This window comes from Scyliorhinus torazame, chromosome 18 (genome assembly GCF_047496885.1).
Source record: "Scyliorhinus torazame isolate Kashiwa2021f chromosome 18, sScyTor2.1, whole genome shotgun sequence".
In the NCBI taxonomy this organism is placed as follows: Eukaryota; Metazoa; Chordata; class Chondrichthyes; order Carcharhiniformes; family Scyliorhinidae; genus Scyliorhinus; species Scyliorhinus torazame.
The window spans coordinates 148041139-148058715 of NC_092724.1; the positions used below are offsets into that span (position 1 = coordinate 148041139).

General features: G+C 40.1%; 1 protein-coding gene across 2 annotated transcripts in view; it reads right to left on the reverse strand.

Moving 5' to 3' along the window:
- The window catches only part of cog1 (component of oligomeric golgi complex 1), a 54566-nt gene that overhangs the window by 33461 nt on the left and 3528 nt on the right, over positions 1–17577 (reverse strand). For both annotated transcript variants that reach the window (XM_072483564.1, XM_072483563.1), the window contains exons 2-8: positions 16933–17177; positions 12475–12656; positions 12087–12257; positions 11016–11172; positions 6588–6798; positions 3747–4547; positions 209–355 (exon numbers count right to left, since the gene is read on the reverse strand). In XM_072483564.1, the coding sequence (XP_072339665.1) occupies positions 209–355; positions 3747–4547; positions 6588–6798; positions 11016–11172; positions 12087–12257; positions 12475–12656; positions 16933–17144 (1881 nt within the window). In that variant the 5' untranslated portion in view covers positions 17145–17177. The remainder of the gene's footprint in view (positions 1–208; positions 356–3746; positions 4548–6587; positions 6799–11015; positions 11173–12086; positions 12258–12474; positions 12657–16932; positions 17178–17577) is intronic.

A 17577-nucleotide genomic window follows, 5' to 3' on the forward strand; every position in this document is an offset into this window, starting at 1 on the left:
GGTAGCTACCATCACCACCTGCCATCTCCTCACCACAGCAACAAATGTGAGTCGTTTGGAAATTACCCTGACAACAAGCAATCCTACAAATAGTGCAACAAATATAGGGAGGAGCTGAAGAGTATACACAGTTTTGGGGGTGGCGAAGATAATATATAACAAAATAGTCTGAAGAGTTCCAACGCAGAAAAGTAACAATCTTTCAAACCTGAACAGGAAGACGAATTTTGGATGTAACACTATTTCCAGCTTCTGTTTCCTCTTGAATTTCAATTTCATCCCAGTTGGTGGCTGTAGATAAAATAGCTCCAGCTGTATGAGAGTGCAATGTTCGAGTGAAACTGTAAACTAGAGCCTTAAAGAAAGAAACCAAAAATATAAAGTAGTTAAAGGAATGAAAAGACGAGGAAAGTACAATGACTACTCGTCTTTACACCGTTCTTAAATTAAATAGTTTTTTCTGTTTCCAGCTGGAACAATCACAACGCACCAGAATTGTATAACATTACATTAATTTTCACAAAGTATAATTGAAATATGGTGCCCATATTCTAGAATTTCACTATTTAGAGATAACTGAAATTTACAATCGTCATATTTCTTAACATGTATCCAATCCAGTAAAGCATGCTGCCAATCATGGGTCCAGTTTGTAGCACCCGTATGGAAGACATCTCTCTATTTCACAAGATGTATGGCCTTCAGTTATTACCAGCAGTTGTAGCTAAGCCACAAACACCACACAAAGTAGTTTAATCTCTCAAATGTTGCTCAGATTGAGCTACAATTCATCAGTACCCCTATATGTAGGAGAACCTTGTGTGCAACAAATCAGCCTGCACGATCATTAGCTTTGCAATGCAGCATTTCATTTCAGTGGCATCAAATATTTATTGGTGTCAAAAGTAGGCTTATATTAACACTGAAGTTACTGTGAAAATTCCCTAGTCGCCACACTACGGCGCCTGTTCGGGTACACCGAGGGAGAAATCAGAATGTCCAATTCACCTAACAAGCACATCTTTCAGGACTGGTGGGAGGAAACCGAAGCACCCGGAGGAAATCCACGCAGACACGGGGAACGTGCAGACCCCATACAGTGTGTCCCAAGCTAAGAATCGAACCCGGAACCCTGGCGCTGTGAAGCAACAGTGCTAACCACTGTAATACCATGCCACCCATTATTTGATATACTACCATTGCGTTCAGAAGTATTTATTTCTCCTAATCTCTGCAAATTACTTAATCACCTGGTAATTCTGGAGGTGAAGTTTGCGATTTAACATAATTCTCAAAAACACACTTTGGATCACGATGAAAAGGTCAGTGTAATAAAAGAATTAAACTTTAGTATTTTAAAGTACAATTACTTAAAACTTAACATATTTGAACAGGATTTCTTCATGTAAAACTTAATTCTATTTTTGCATGAAAGAATAAAACATGGTACAAAGTTTTCCAATACGTTTTAAGTTCCCAAACTCATGTTTAGATGCTCTCATTTACATTGCAGTATGATTTTAGAAATAGAGACGAAACATGTAACAAATGGAATGCACGCAGCTGTTAGTCCATTGTCCGAGTCCTTCCTATTGATTTCTCTTTGTTCCCATTTCTTTTATTTTATTTTTTTGGTCCAGAGATCGTTAATTGAGTTACACCTTCAAGTCGAGCGGAGAAGTACAGAATTCAAAATTTCAAATAGCTTGACAACTGGAACACTATATCCTCAAGCTTTGTATTTGGGAAAGGAAATCCCTGACTTGCTGGCACCCAACAGATTAGAGGGATTTGGTTTGATTGATTGGCAGGTGGCCAGTGGGTAGTCTGCCTGGCACAGACAGCGATTGGTTCCTGCCAGGTGGGCTTTTTTGTAGAGAGCACAGAAGACATGGTCCCCTCGAAGAAAGAAGCTGTGTTTTCTCCCTGCCTTGTCGGCTGGCTGCCTTGCTATCACTGCGAGTCTACAGTAAAGACCATTACAAGCTGAAGGAAAAGATAACACCCAACTGGAGGCCTAAACTGGAGAAAGACCCTAACTGGAAGATATCCATCTGAACTCAAAGTTCCTCATCATTTATTTTTAAATCATTATTTTCTTCTCTCTCCACCACCCTTTCCTTCTATGTTGTCTGTCTGTGTATGTGAAATAGAGTGGGACGAGTTAGAAAGGGGGAGGGAGGGCAGCAGTGGGTTAGCCCTGAAGCCTCACGCGCCGAGGTTCCAGGTTCTATCCCGACTCTGGGTCACTTGTCTGAGTGGAGTTTGCACATTCTCCCTGTGTTTGCGTGGTTTTTACTCCCACAACCCAAAGATGTGCAGGCTAGGTGGATTGGCCATGCTAAATTGCCCCATAATTGTAAAAATGAATTGGGTACTCTAAATTAATTTTTTTTAAAGAAAGGGGGAGGGTTGGTAATTAGATAATAGTTAACCAGTTGTATTGTTGCCTACTTAATACGAATTACTATTAAATAATAAAAGATTATTTGTGTTAAAATTTACAAACCTGGTGGCTGCACATCCGGGATCAAACTAAAGACATCAGATATTTAAGTGACTTTAATTTCACCTGTGTTGCGACCCAAGGTCAAAGTGGGCTGGAATTGACCACAAGGTGTAGTGACACCATGTGGCTGAAACCTTCTTCCTTCTCTCTCTCTAAGTGACATTCAACTGTACTGGGAACTCTCAGCAATGAGGAGTGACTAGACCAGTGGTTTGGCTTAAATTTGAAGAACATTCTTCCAACAGCTTTGGCAATCACTGGGAGCTCTCCATCGGGAACTCGTGAATTTTTGCTATTGATTTATAATGCTGTCCAGGCTAAAGGTCTTATGGAGTCAGCGGCAAATAAAATCATCATGTTTCTATTACAGATCCACCACTTGTATTAGCAGTTAAACCATCAGCAGATTTGTATGATGGGCTATAAAATGCACTTTTTGCTGTGAAAAAATATTCCAGGCAAACTCTAGCCAAGAATCACCAGTCGGTCCTATTAGGATGCGATAACAAATACAGTGGCTTAGGTACAACTGGGATTGACCCAACTGAACAAAAAACTATTATATATGGTTAAAATATGATATTAAATCAGACGGTGTATGTCTGTGACTGAGATTTACACAGTCATAAATCCAATAGGACTATTTATAATAAGAAAGCTAATTATTTGCAAATCCGTTCTTCCAGCTCTCCAACATTTGATTGTCAACCACCAGCCTCTCCTTCCACTCTATCTATTTGCTGGGGTGTATTTGATTTTAAATCAGTAACAAAAGCCTGGTCTGAAGGTAAAAGGAAACATTATGATCAGAACACTGCAGCCCCAGAGAAGTCAAGCAACAGATAGAAACCTCCTTTTCTGAAAAAATGCAACAAGCCCTTCCTTCCAATCTTCAATTCTGGCTCCTAAAACCAATCTAAAATTGGAGATACCCAGAAGGACATACAGGGCTATGAGATTATAAATCAGCAGTACAAGACTGAACTGGAATTAGAAGGGAGAATCCTAGTACTGGAGGAGAGCGGAGTACACTCAAGAACAAACATATTTTCCAGAAGGGGAAAAATAAAATCAATCACATTGCTCTTAAATTTTGTTCTGCTCCGGTCTTTCTAAACTTTGGTTATCTTTTTAAGCAAAAGGATGAAAATCTGAATTCATAGAACAATTCATTAGTATGAAAGCATTGTCAAAAAACACTATTTATAAGCAAACATCGGGTGTATTAGTCACTGACCTTTGATATGGTAACATTCCAAATCCTATAAGCACTCGTGCTCTGTTGCAACAGCTGATCCTTTACTTCCTGCCACTTAGCTTGTGTTGGCTTCACTTCTTGCAGCTTCCCTTTACCCAGCTTCTTGACAGGACGGGGCTCACGTACAAGCTGGTCATTACTACTCGATTTACCCAAAATACACTGCTTTAGATGAGGGCAGAGTTCACCGATAGATTGGCATAACCGTGCCATGAAAAGGACAGCATTGAGATTGCAATCATTGGGAGAGTATGTGCAATTTTGTAGTCTCTCTTCTGCCATTTTAAGCTCTGCTTTCACACAGTCCAGGATGTACTGTACACAAGAAAGGCAATGTGTCCTTAGCATTTCTTCAACCTTAGCTGTATCAGCGTACCTATCAAATGCTGAACTCTGTAGTTGTGAGGATGAGTGGTCATTTAAACTGTCTTTAACTGTGGACGAATCTGGTGGAAGGTATGTAACTAAATCATCCAATTTAGCTTTTAATTTGGAGTCAAGTGCAGAACAGAAACTTTGAACACAAAGTGTAAGAGCCTGGGCCTTCATAGAGAGTCCACTCTTGACAAACTGGCTACGATTTGTTACGCTGACCCAGGCAGTGTCTGTTAAAAGATCATTGCTGCTCTCTGACCAAAGAAATGCAGCAACATTGTACTCAAATTCAACAGGTTTGTTGGGGGCAGCGTTGGAGTTCTTGACCTGAAGTTCCTGCAGAGCCGAAACCAAGAGCTGTTTGGAATTGTTGGAGATGGATTCTAAACCTTCTTTTGTCAATGCCTACAAAACAAAAGGGCTTTTATTGAATATGTCTAATAGGACCAAGGTCCCCAATTACAACCCATGATAAAAATGTTGTTGATATTTTATAAAGTTTTAATGTAATCATAGAATAAGATAGAAAATTCCTTGATTTTTTTTTCTCAGATACCTTTATTGCTGAAAAAAGATGCATGCTGTTGAAGCTTTTCATTTTACACCTATCAGGACAGAAATCACAAGAATGCCAAATTTCAACGGGGAACAAGAAATTTATACTACATAGGTAAAAGATGTAGGTTAGTTGGTGTATGGATTTCAATTGGTCAAGGTGTTGCCATGGGGAATGCACCAGAGGAAAGTTGTACTCCAAGCCTTTGTTTAGTTGATAACGGAGCAATGCCTGGACATGTTCTTTTTGTTTGCAAGAGGACGGTCAAGGTCCTGTGAATGAATGTGTAGATTCTAGCAAGCATGGCCACATTAGGAGTTCAACTGTATCTTAAATTGGTTGTTAGTTTAATTCTGCGATAGGACAATAATGGCAAGTGTGCTAAGAATTACACTAACAACCAATTTAAGATTGTCAGTTGCCCTCACAATGTGGCTCACGTACGCCTGCTAGAAGCTACATGTATTTATATTCCGGGCCCTGTCCTCTGCAAACAGAAAGAACATGTCCAGGCATTGCGCCTTTTTCAACTGAACAAAAGGTATCCTCTGGTACATTACCTCTGGCAACGCCTCGATCAGAGCTGACTTGCGTGGTTCCAATTTAGAAATCTTGGGGATAATGGTTCCCTGGTTCATTCTCCATGGCAACACCTCAACCAATCAGTATCCACTAGCCAACTCTTTACTCATGCAGTATAAATTTCTTGTATCTTTGAAATTTGGTATTGTTGTGACTTTGTCCTAATGAGTGCAAGACAAAAATCTTTGACAACATAGTTCTGCACCAGTAAACAACTACAACACTTTTAACAGGTTAACTTCACACAGCTCCTTACAAATCCTAAACGATAAAATGAACATCGTGCCAACAAAGGAGATGTTGCAGCAGTGACCGGGGCTGTTTAGCACAGGGCTAAATCGCTGCAGGCCAGCAGCACAGTTCAATTCCCGTTCCAGCCTCCCCAAACAGGCGCCGGAATGTGGCGACTAGGGGCTTTTCACAGTAACTTCATTTGAAGCCTACTTGTGACAATAAGCGATTTTCATTTCATTTCATTCAAAAGCTTGGTCAAAGATGTAGGTTTTACAAGTGATCTTAACGGATGGGAGGAGGTTGAAGAGGTTAAGGATGAGTTCAAGTTGATAGAAAGTGCGGCGGGGAAGAGATAGGTCAGTTGGGAAAACATTAGAATAGTTGAGATGGGAAGTCACGGTGGAATGGGTGAGAATTTCAGCAGCAGATGAGTTAAAGAGGTAGAAACACTAAATGTTACAGATGTGGAAGCAGATGTTCTCGCCGAGAAAGAGGGTTTAAGATCAGAAGCTCAACTAAATCTCAAATATGACACCAAGACTGCACACAATCTGGAGCAGCCCAATAAAGTGACATCAGTGATTCGGGCTGAAATTGATGATCCATCTAATAATCTTGAACAATAAATAGGTTTGCTCAGTAACTTCACAACATATGGCAAGTTTTCCGATGAATCAGATGCTCAATGTCTCAATGTGTAATGCTAGATTGCTGGAATTACAAGAGGTAAATAAAACATATTTCTCAGCTTGATTTTTCAAACATTTTAGAAATGATAAAATGTAAACCCATTCTCTTGACTTTAACCTTTGAACCCCCATCTTTTATGGCTATTATAGAGACCTTAGAGGGAATGGATCATTACCTTTCCTAAATCCACAGATAAAGAATAGATTAACAGTATTAATATGCAGAACACATTAGTGATTTGGACAACGAAACTGAGGTGCTAAAGAACTGAAAATTTCAGAAAGCACCAGCTGCAGGTTAACAACCAGTTTGAGAAAGAACCAAAACCGCCAAAAAACACAAAAGTCGTTTGCATTTATTAGGATAAAGCTTGATGTATCTACCTGCAATCTGTCAAGGAAGAGCTGTTGGAGGAAGTCCTCCCAGAAGGAGAAAGGTTTCTCCAATAATCGGCAGCACACAGTTTCCCAGTTCTGACTTATTGATTCACTCGTTAGGAGTTCCCACACTGCATCGCGAATTCCAGCAAGACCTTTCAGACTTTTCACGTAGATCAACAAGTTTCCAATTCCCATCTTTATGTCATCCTTACACCTTTAAAAAAAAGTTAAAGGCTAAATCAGGATTAAAAAATTAAATTATTGTACTAAATCTAAATATTGCTAACAGTATAGGATGCACACTTTACTGTAACAAATTTAACTTCCTGTGTGCATGATCTTTAGCTATTCATTTCTGTCTACATCTAACTTTTAAATTGCTATACTGTACTTTTAGTCCCCATTCTGTTTTGCCATATTGACTATCGTGTTGCAAATACATGCCTGACTCTAGGTGGCTCTGTAGAACAAAATTCTAAAATCCCTCCTAATTCCATTGTCACCTTATACGTTAAAGAATTTATAGTCATATATAGTGCCAATGTCACCGAAATTCTGGTGATGAATGAAAAGTAATGATCTTACCTAATAAAGCAGATCCCAAGAACCTGCCAAGCATGTAATTTACTATTGAGAGGCCATTTGGCATAGTGGGTAGCCTCTGTCCCTGGGCCAGAAACTCTGGGTTCAAGACCCACTTCACACTTGACGGCCACGGAAGAACACCTTCATAATGTGGCCTCAGATGACTGTTTCACAATTCAATTGTGCCACAGTTTAGTCAGTTGTGGAATAGTCCATTTTTCTATTGTCAGCAGCTTCAGACACCTATATAACCATATATTATCAACATTATCTTATTACCACGTTTAACATGAAAGAAAATGAGTTTACAAGGGAAAATAGTCCTGCACTCTATCTTTGCTTGCTTTTCATTTGTCAACCTCTTATGATGCACACGATGGCAGCTTGTTATTGCATTGCTGTAGGGAGTCAATGAAAATTGGAATCCCATGAGGGAATTGTATGAACTTTTGACCAAGGTTAGTTAAATTTGAATGATTGCAAGTAGAATCGGTCGCTTCACTGAAAACAGGGAAATCAGAAGCATGCTGTACACAAACATCACCAACAAATGGAACCCATCGCGCGTCAGGTCACGTCAGTACAACTGTGCATGCACTGCCTTGGCAGAAAAGGCAGTCTTCTTTATATTCTATGTCAGACATTATGGGCTTAATGTGACGAGAGGATGCAACATAGGGTGATGTTGGAAGGTGGAGCATTTGGGCTTTCCATTTGAGTAAACTGTAGCCTACCACATGTGGTGATCAAGTAAGACTAAGTAAATGCTGATTTATTTTCATAAATAAATGCCAGTTTGTATTCAGATCATATTCTAAAAAATGTATCTATTGAAAATATTTTTGTTTCTTTGACTCTCTTGGAAATATGATCTGCCTCACACACACACTTCTTTCGCTACTCACAAATCATAGAATTTCCAATGCAAACAAAAATGCTTAATTTCCTTTATTGCCCCCTAAATCACCACTAGATGTTATACAAGAACCAAATCCTTTTGTTCGGGGGTTAATTTCCAAATTATGGGTGCGATCTAACAGAAAGGTTTCTAAGTGTCATTTGTGGCGGGTTTTGCTGGGAGTTTCTCCCCGGCTGTCGGAGAATTCCCCACTGCAATCTAATCACACTTAGCCACTTTTGTGGGCACTGAGGAGTTTCTCCACGGTCAAGAGCTCAACTCGTTGGCCAGGCCAGCTCCTCAGAGATTGGGCTACCATTTTGAAACAGTGCCCCGATCTCTAAGCGGGCATGTGGGTCATAGAATAGAATACCTACGGTGCAGAAGGAGGCCATTCAGCTCATCGAGTCTGCACCGACCCTTCGAAAGAACACTCTACCCATGTCCACTCATCCATAACCATATAACTTAACCCGCATATCCCTGGACACTAAGGGGCACTTTTATCATGTCCAACCCACCTAATCCATAGATCTTTGGACTGTGGGAGGAAACCGGAGCACCCAGAGACACAGGGAGAACGTACAAACTCTACAGACAGTTACCCAAGGCCAGAATTGGACCGAGGACCCTGGCGCTGTGAGGCAGCAGTGCTAGCCATTGTGCACCGTGCTGCTGCAAACCCAAGGGCAATGATGCAACCGCACACATGGGCATTACTACCCCCCCCCCCCAAAAGTGATGACACCCGCATGGAGTTGCTGAGGTCCTCTTATTTTCATGCCTACCCACACCGCCTTTAGGATCCCCCACTCTTCTTCTGGAGGCCACTTCCTACTGACCCTGCACCTCCCACCCCTTAAACACCCCCATTTCCTTCCTTTGATGGGCAAGGACCCCCTCTCAGGCCCTGACCCTTGGCAGTGTCACCTTGGCAGCCAGGCATTGCTCCTTCTAGCTTTGCAATGCCACCCAGGCAGCCCAACATTCCCATGTTCAAGCAGGGTGGCCACTGCCCTGCCAACTCAAGGGCCTCCAAAGACCCAGGAAATCCCCCCGGGTGCCGTTCCCGCCTGGCCCAAGTTGGTGTGGACCAGTACCGAACGACACCCGGCAGGCGTCTTCCTGGGGAGGCCGGTAGATGATAGAAGCCCAATAGATCCCAGGTCAGCATGCCTAAGTGGGTGTTAAGCCCACTTTGGCGTGCAAGACGGTCCCGCCCATTGTGGGTGGGATCCTGATGCCTCGCAAGATCTGGGTAGATCTCGCCAGGCGTGCCGGCTGTTGGGAAGCCCACAGCATCTACTGGCCATGTCATGCTCCCGTTCAGGCGCAATGCAGCCGGTAGATCGCACCCTGTATTTCTAATTTTTTTCACTATATTGCCCTTCGCTTTCGACCTCAAAAATTCTTTGGGAGCAAGGTATTGATTCAGACTTATCAGAAGATAACTGGAAGTCTCTTCTACTCTAGTGTACGTCCCTCACCTGTATGTGCAAGACATGGCTTGCTACAATTTAAAATCTTACATCGTATCCATTTATCCAATGTTAAATTATTGGAGATTTATCCAAATTTGGTTCGTACCTGTGATAAATGCCATACTGCTCCAACCTCTCATATATACTGCTTATGTCCTAAATTGGCTTTGTTTTAGACAAACATTTTTACATCACTCTCATATTTTTAGTAACATTGAACCTTCTCCTCTTACAGCACTCTTTGGAATGGAACCAAATGCTGGCATCCCTCTTACAAAGGTTCAGACCGATGCACACTCTCAGTTTCAATATTATTGGCTAAACGCATTATTCTATTAAATTGGAAGCAGTTTGCTGTGCCCTGTTTTACTAATTAGATATGTGAGCTTCTGCAGGATCTTAAACTTGGGAAAATAAAGTACACTGTGAAAGGCTCCACCGATGGATTTTATGTAGCTTGGCAATCCTTCCGAGGTTATTTTGAGGAACAGCTGCTCTCTAATTTCATACAGCTGGCCCCAATTAGGTTGTATATATTATATCATGTGAAACTATATCTGTTCTACGAGTGTTGTTGATTTTCGTATTAGGTTATCTTTTTGGAGCAAGGGAGGGTTTTTCTTCCATCTTTTTCTCCCTTCCTCCTACTTCTCTTTTCCAAATTATTGCAATAATGTTAAGCTATTTTCTGTACTGATATTCATTATTATTTTTGTTAAAACTTAATCAACAGAAGAAATAAGAAAAAAAAACATTGTTTTACTTTGATGAGCTGTAGCAGAATTGGATTTCTCCAGCAAAAACAGTGTTTGGAATTTTCACATAAATTGTTGCAAATATAATGTTCCTCTAAATTTTCTTTGCATTGGCTACAAATTCCTCTATACATGACTTTCTGTCCAGGGGCAACTTGCACTTTAAAAAATTCATGACTGACATAATGCTGGAATTTCTCCTCAGGAACAGGGCAGCCTGTTTATTTCAATATGCGATACACTGCAGATTGCTGCATGACCACAAGCACAAGTGCATCATAGAGGGAACACTAAACAATTGTGTAATCTGTAGTTCATCACACTTGAAGTATGTCTCAGTTTTTCTTTTCAATCAGCTGTGTATACACACAAACCCATGGACAGCTCTTCAGTTTTAAAAAGCCCAATATGGACTTCACCCGAATACATCTGTACATCTTTAAATAATTTTGAAAAACAACCAGGCATTGCTGGAGGCTCAGAGTAAACAGCGACAAGCACAAAAAAAAGGGGGGGGGGGGGGGGGAAGAGAGGAAAAGAAAGGAGGAGGCAGCAAAAACTGTTCATTGGGCTTAATCTTGAAAGTAAAGAAATCCACTCTTTACAGTTCCTATTAAAATGTACTTTTAGCAGTTAATGGTGTTTTATTCTAATGTCACTGGTTTCTGCTCTTCAATGTTCATCAGTGTGTAAATAAAATCCACGTGCTTACATGTTGATCCATTGCTGAAGAGTGTCTCTCAGGTAATCACGGTTTATTGGATGAGCAAGAGTCCTCAAAGGGGGCTGAAAATCCACCATAGAAGGTGGTAAATATTTGAACCAGGTCTCAGATTTCATCTCTTCTTTTAACACTGAGATGCCTCTATCTGCAAAGGTTAAACAAATGAGGTGTTTAGTTACCTGTGAATACAAACAAATATTCTCTGTAATATTTCCAAACCAAACTTTGCCTGAAAGCGATGATCTTCTACCTCAGGTAACTGGATTTAATGGTACAGTTCTCACATGACTGGATTTTCGACAAGACACAGGATCCAACGCTACTGTTATACACCAGTGTTTTCTGCAGTGTAACAGGAACAATTAGCTCCAAGTTATGCCACTTTTCAACCTTGGTAGACTGGTGTGCAAAAATCAGGTTGAAATATCTTTCAAAGATTGTTCATGTCCCTCGAATTCTAGTATCTCATGCACACAATCATTCTTGTAAATTTGGTGACAAAAACCAGACAACTGGACCACAGGAAGCTGAATAGCAGAATCCAACCATGCCAAAAACCAGCAGTAATCAATATGCAAGTTTTTCAACTGGCATCACTGACTAGTGTGATCAGAAGCTTGAACCAATTATACAACTCACTCCCATCCTCACATCCACCATTTCCGCCCCCCAGAAAATCAACTGATTCAGCTCAGAATCTGATCCAACCTAGCCTGTATGGCTAATTTTACCCAATGTGACACAAAAACATGGAATGAAAGTTCATTCTCACTATTTGAGCAGACAGCTAAGCATATTCACAAAATTTTACATTACTAGAAGTACTATTTGCAAAAAGAGGAAATTATATAGAATCTATGATTCTATATGCGACCCTACAGAACAATTTGAGTTACCACACCCCAGACAAAGTTTATTCCATTTGTCATCCACTTCTAATGTCAATCGCTAAACAGCTGTCAGTCAGTGAGCAAACAAAAAAAGTTCTGGGATTATTTTGAAGGCATTTTACAAGTTTACAATTTTAATAATAACTGACAAAGATAGACCCACACATACCTGCTGGAGACTGACTTGTGATGGATGCCAAAGTAGTGAAGAGAAGGCTGCAGGTTAGTGTTGTATCTGGCACTTTTCCTTCAGTCGGTGTATAAAACACAGCTTGAGCCTGATACAATGTGGTGGCTAACAGTTCAACGAGTGAACATACCTGTGCCTTAATACCAGCACCTAAAAACATAACACTATTTAATTTCTGCAAGCTTCAAAATGTGAATAATCCTTGCAATCCTTAAAAGTACCATTAAGATAGAAGAGACTTCTTAATCCATTAGGATCAAATTCAGTAATTGGCTACAAAAAATAGTTTTCCTTTTTCATTTATCCAAAGGCCAGTTTTAAGCACAACTCCTTTTTCTACAGAAATAGGACTAGGTCTGGTGCTCACCATGATGAGGTTGGTTAAGTAACTGCTGAATTGCTGATTTCCTGGCTAGAAGGAAGTCAGCAAGAGCTTGGCGTGGCGAACTGTCTTCCAGGAGCATTATGGAACAAAGAGCCTCTGCAATAGCTTGGTCTGATACTGCTCGGCCCTTCAAAAGTGTTTTACTTTCTTGTAAAATGGATGCCCTAGAAAATAAAATTGACTTAGAAACTGTATTCTACCCATTTCAGAACAGAATTAAACTTTAATTTCACAGATATTTAATGCTAGCTCTCACTAAAAAGCAGAGGTTTTATTTTTGGTGATTTAGCAAGACCAAGACTAAGCTATTCCCTGGTTTAGCACACTGGGCTAAATAGCTGACTTTTATAGCAGAGCAAGGCAGGCCAGCGGTTCAATTCCCGTAGCAGCCTCCCTGAACAGGTGCCGGAATGTGGCAACTCGGGGCTTTTCACAGTAACTTCATTTGAAGCCTACTTGTGACAAGCGATTTTCATTTCATTTTAATTTTTTCAAAGTATCAGAGGTGTATGATTAAAAAGCAATGCAATGCAGAACCTGTTCATAGCGTATTCATTTCTGATCATAAAACTGTAGTCATGAATATTTGCACTTTGCATCCAATAATTAAACCGCTTCAAGTTCCATTTCTGTCCTATAAAACTACAGCTTCCTTATATAACTCATTTCACTTTAACACCATCAGGAGTTCATAACTGTCTCCTGCTGCTTTGTACCAGCAAACTTTGTGACCACTCTGACTGAGAATGTCAAATTCAAACTAACTACAACTGATTCAAAAGGCAGTAGTTGTGCGCGGCAGTATTTTTTAATTCAAAAGGAAATTAATGTTTTTATTCAGAACCGCAACATCACTGCAAAATTGTAAATTTCCGTGTAAACACTTGCAGTTACTAAAATGTTGCACTAAAGATGGGAATATACTTTTCACCCAGTCCTGTAGTGTGTCAGACTAGTTTTGGGGCTGGTAAAGAGCTTTATGTCCAATACTAAGTGAATTGTATACCCCAAGTGAACTTTATTCAATATCCTACCATGGATTTCTGGTTGATAGAGAAATAACCCCACTAACTAGATCAGCTAAGGAAGATTTTCAATTGTGGCAGTAGGAATGGAAACTTGTGTTGATCTTAAGAACCCTGTGCCCTGATAAATTTTAATATAGAGAAGAACAAATTCTCTATGTAATCTATTCCATGATCTGGCTTCGGAAACAGACAGCCTTGTCTGTCAGCAGCATCATATCTGTACATAGGTTGAACGTTTATATTATTGCTCTATTTATGGCCTTTTGTGTGATTCTTTTCTGTTCAGAGAGCCTCTGATAGTCCTGAAATGAATATAACCATACCCATCAACAGCAACTTCTACAAACACACAGTTCAAATCCCAAGCACGAGTTAATTTTTTTTTAATATGTGGGGATTGCAAGTAAGCGCATTGAAGGTTGTTAGATCTAGTGTCTTGACAAAGAAAGGAATGTTTTCTTGACAATTATTCACCAATCATATTTGAAGTTTGTTTTCACCCAACTTTAAAATTCCAGCCATAAATTTGATCACATCAACCAAAATGGATAATTCTCATCAGTTCTGAGTTTGTGGGAAGCACAAAGAAATAAACCAGTCATTCTTTGTAAAGTAACATCTACTTAGATGCAAAATCCCAATCCCCTGAAAGCACTCAAAAGTATTTGGCGCATCGGCAGCACAGTGGCAAGTACTGCTGCCTCACAGCCCCAGGGACCCTGGTTCGATTCTGACCTTGGGCGACACATTCTTCCCATGGCTGCATGGATTTCCTCCGGGTGCTCTGGTTTCCTCCCAAAGTCCAAAGATGTGCAGGTTAGGCAAATTGGATATGCTAAATTGTCCCTAGGGATAGGGTGGGGGATTGGGCCTAGGTTAGTGTGCTCTTTCAGAGGGTCATGCAGATTCGATGGGCTGAATTGCCTCAGTTTGCACTGTAGGGATTCTATCATTTCACTCACATCGGTGCAGTTACTCATAGGTATTGTTAGGAATCTATATCTCCAATAATTGTTTTTGTCAAAAAATACAAGGACATAGAGTTATTTGGACACTTCCCCGAGGGTTTTTTTTTTAAAAAAAGGTTACAAGTTCACTTTGGTCTGTGGGAAAACTGCTTTCTTCCCACCTTCTGTCCACCCCCCCCCCCCTCCCCACCCCCCCACCCCCCCCAGAAATCACATGACTTCAGCTAAATGGCAAGGGAGAAACGTGTTATTTTGTTTCTTTGAGTTACAATTTTTTTTAAAAAAACAGCTGTTAGCTGAAAAAACAGGGTGAACGTTTTTTTTTTTTAAAAACCCTGTCTTGACAGGAAACTGCTCCTCTCTCCCTGTACTGCCTGCAGTCCAGACTGGGTGTTCACCTTCAGCCAGAAATTCTCTCAGAATAACTTGTCCTTATTTGAAAGCCAGCGGAACTGAGACATGCAAGAGTTAACAAAAACTACTATGGCTAGCACACTGTCTTCACACGCGGGAACACAAAGATCAACCACGTCAAGACCTTTATTAACTTTAAGTATTCCCTTATGCCAACCGCTGCAGAGACCTAATTTGCCTTGTCATTTGCATCTTCGTTGGGATCTTAAAAAGGATAAAGCGCTGCACTTCTGGATTACAAACTGTATGCGAACCAGTTTTGGAACGTGTTTTTTCTTAATAAAAGTTTAGTATCATAATAAATCTATTATTGTGAGTTTTTTGAAAAGAAGCCTGATTGATTAAAGTCTCTTTTATTCTGGGTCCAGCAGCAGCAAAGGTAAATAATTGGCCATTTTAGTGAATGAATTGAACATTTACACTAATGGTGCAACTTGTGGAGTAGTGGGGCTAGAGAGACTGTGCACTCCCCCCTTACTGGTTGCCAAGTATGATGTTTGACTGTAATACAGAGCAAAAAAATGGAATAGTCTTGTTCAGGAAATTGCTGCCACTGGCTGGCACTCAACCAATCAATAGAAAGCACCATAGGTTCAGAATACTTAGATACTATCTAATGCTGTACAGTACTACACCCTCAAACAAATGACAGATTGTCCTCAGTTGCCAGTTCTGCAGTAAATCAACATAATGCCTTTGTGAATGGGAAAATTCAGGTGAACAAGGAGACAGGGAAACCTAACTTGATGCTGACTTTTCAATACAGGATTGCATGAGTGATCTCACATCACAGTGTACCTCTTATGGACTGATTTCATTAACACTACACCCTGTATGCTTCATCCGATGCCAGTGCTTATGTAGTTACATTGTATATGTTGTGTTGCCCTATTATGTATTTTCTTTTATTCCCTTTTCTTCTCATGTATTTAATGATCTGTTGAGCTGCTCGCAGAAAAATACTTTTCACTGTACCTCGGTACACGTGACAATAAACAAATCCAATCCAATCCAATAATAAAACCAACAGGGAGATGAATTATATAACATCTTTAAAGTAATAAAAATGTCCCTTGCTGCTTCACAGATGCATGATGCAACCTTTGAGAGCGGTTAACCCATTGTTTGAAAGATAAGCAACCAAAACATTGCAAGTATATTGTGGAATTATACACTTTTGCAGGAAAATCAAAGTATTTTCAATGCTACTCAGTACAGATGAGAATTATGGTAATATATTGCACAATCACCTCTCCTCAGTTACAAACATCTAACTCTTGACATGGTGTCTCAATTATAATCGTCCAAGTTAGATGCTCCAGCATTGAACTGACATTGCAGATCAGCCTGACTTTATTTCTAAATAAAGTTACGGATCTATCCCATTAGGCAAAGTAGTTGATGATGACTGAAAACTGGTGTAAGTTCTTAATAAAACTTACTTTCCAGTCAGTGACTCACTAACTACTTAACAATGGAAGCCACCTTCAAGGTCATAATACCATAGTTCTTCAGTTTATATTCACAATGCCAAGGGGTTAAGGGCCGGAGCCAGACTTCAGTCGACTGTATTAATTAAAGTCGAGCAATGGAGCTTGCCATCTTGTCTCCTGTTTTGTGGAAGTTTTTCCCAACTAGTGTTGTGTCCAAAACTCTGCCTCTTGATCCATGAAGTTCAAGCACAAAATTTACCACTCTCTTTGCCGTTGGAATAAGACATTCCCCCAAGAGAAAGCTTAAACTTGTCACTGACAGATCTGTAAACATTTTCTAAGCTTTTTAACAACCAAGATTAATTCCACAGCAACTGCAATTTACTGTTGTTTAACAAACCTGAATTAAAACTATGATCATCTTCAAAGGGAGACAATTTCACAGGTATAGAGACAAAATTAGAAAGATGTAGAAACATGTGACAGATTATTTTAAAACACAGCAGCTCTGCTACACAAACCTCTGAAACTGATATTAAAACAATGAAAATGTAGGCGACCGCCAATGATAGGTACTTTTATTCATCACTGACTAACCTGAAATGACCTGCTGCTGCTACTTGTCGAACAAGGATGGGAAAGCGAGCCAGGACAGGACTGTAATAGGAACCCGACGAATCCAACTGGAGGATACTATGAATGTGACAGCACAGCAGATACATCTGAGTAGCATGGAGATATTGTGATGACTCTAAGGCACTCCAAATTTTCTCTGGCATATTCAGAAGGAGCTTTATCTGTGCTGCCATACTGTAGAATTTCTCCTGGGATTGTTGCTGAACCTGAAATACAAAATCATTGTTTTCATTTACATTACTGTTGCTCATATTTCAGTAACATAGTTTAAAGATTAAGTCTGCTGAAGTCATAATAACAGCCTGCATTTTCCCTTCCTAGAAGTTGACTGATCTGCTGTGTATCACAAGCTGTTTTTACTTTTGCTTGGTTTTACTCTGACCTGTCAAAACATCTCCTGAAATTGCTTTAAATCGGAGTCTGATTACTTCTCATGGCCCAAGGTGTCTTCTCTGGCTTCCCCTCCCCAACCTCAACAATATGCTGTCCCTCTAAACTCTATTGATGAAGATGTAGTCAGTTTCCAGATAACACCACTATTAATTATCTGCTGCCTTTTCCCACATCAAGTCATAGATAGCCCAGAATGTTCTCCAATTAAATACT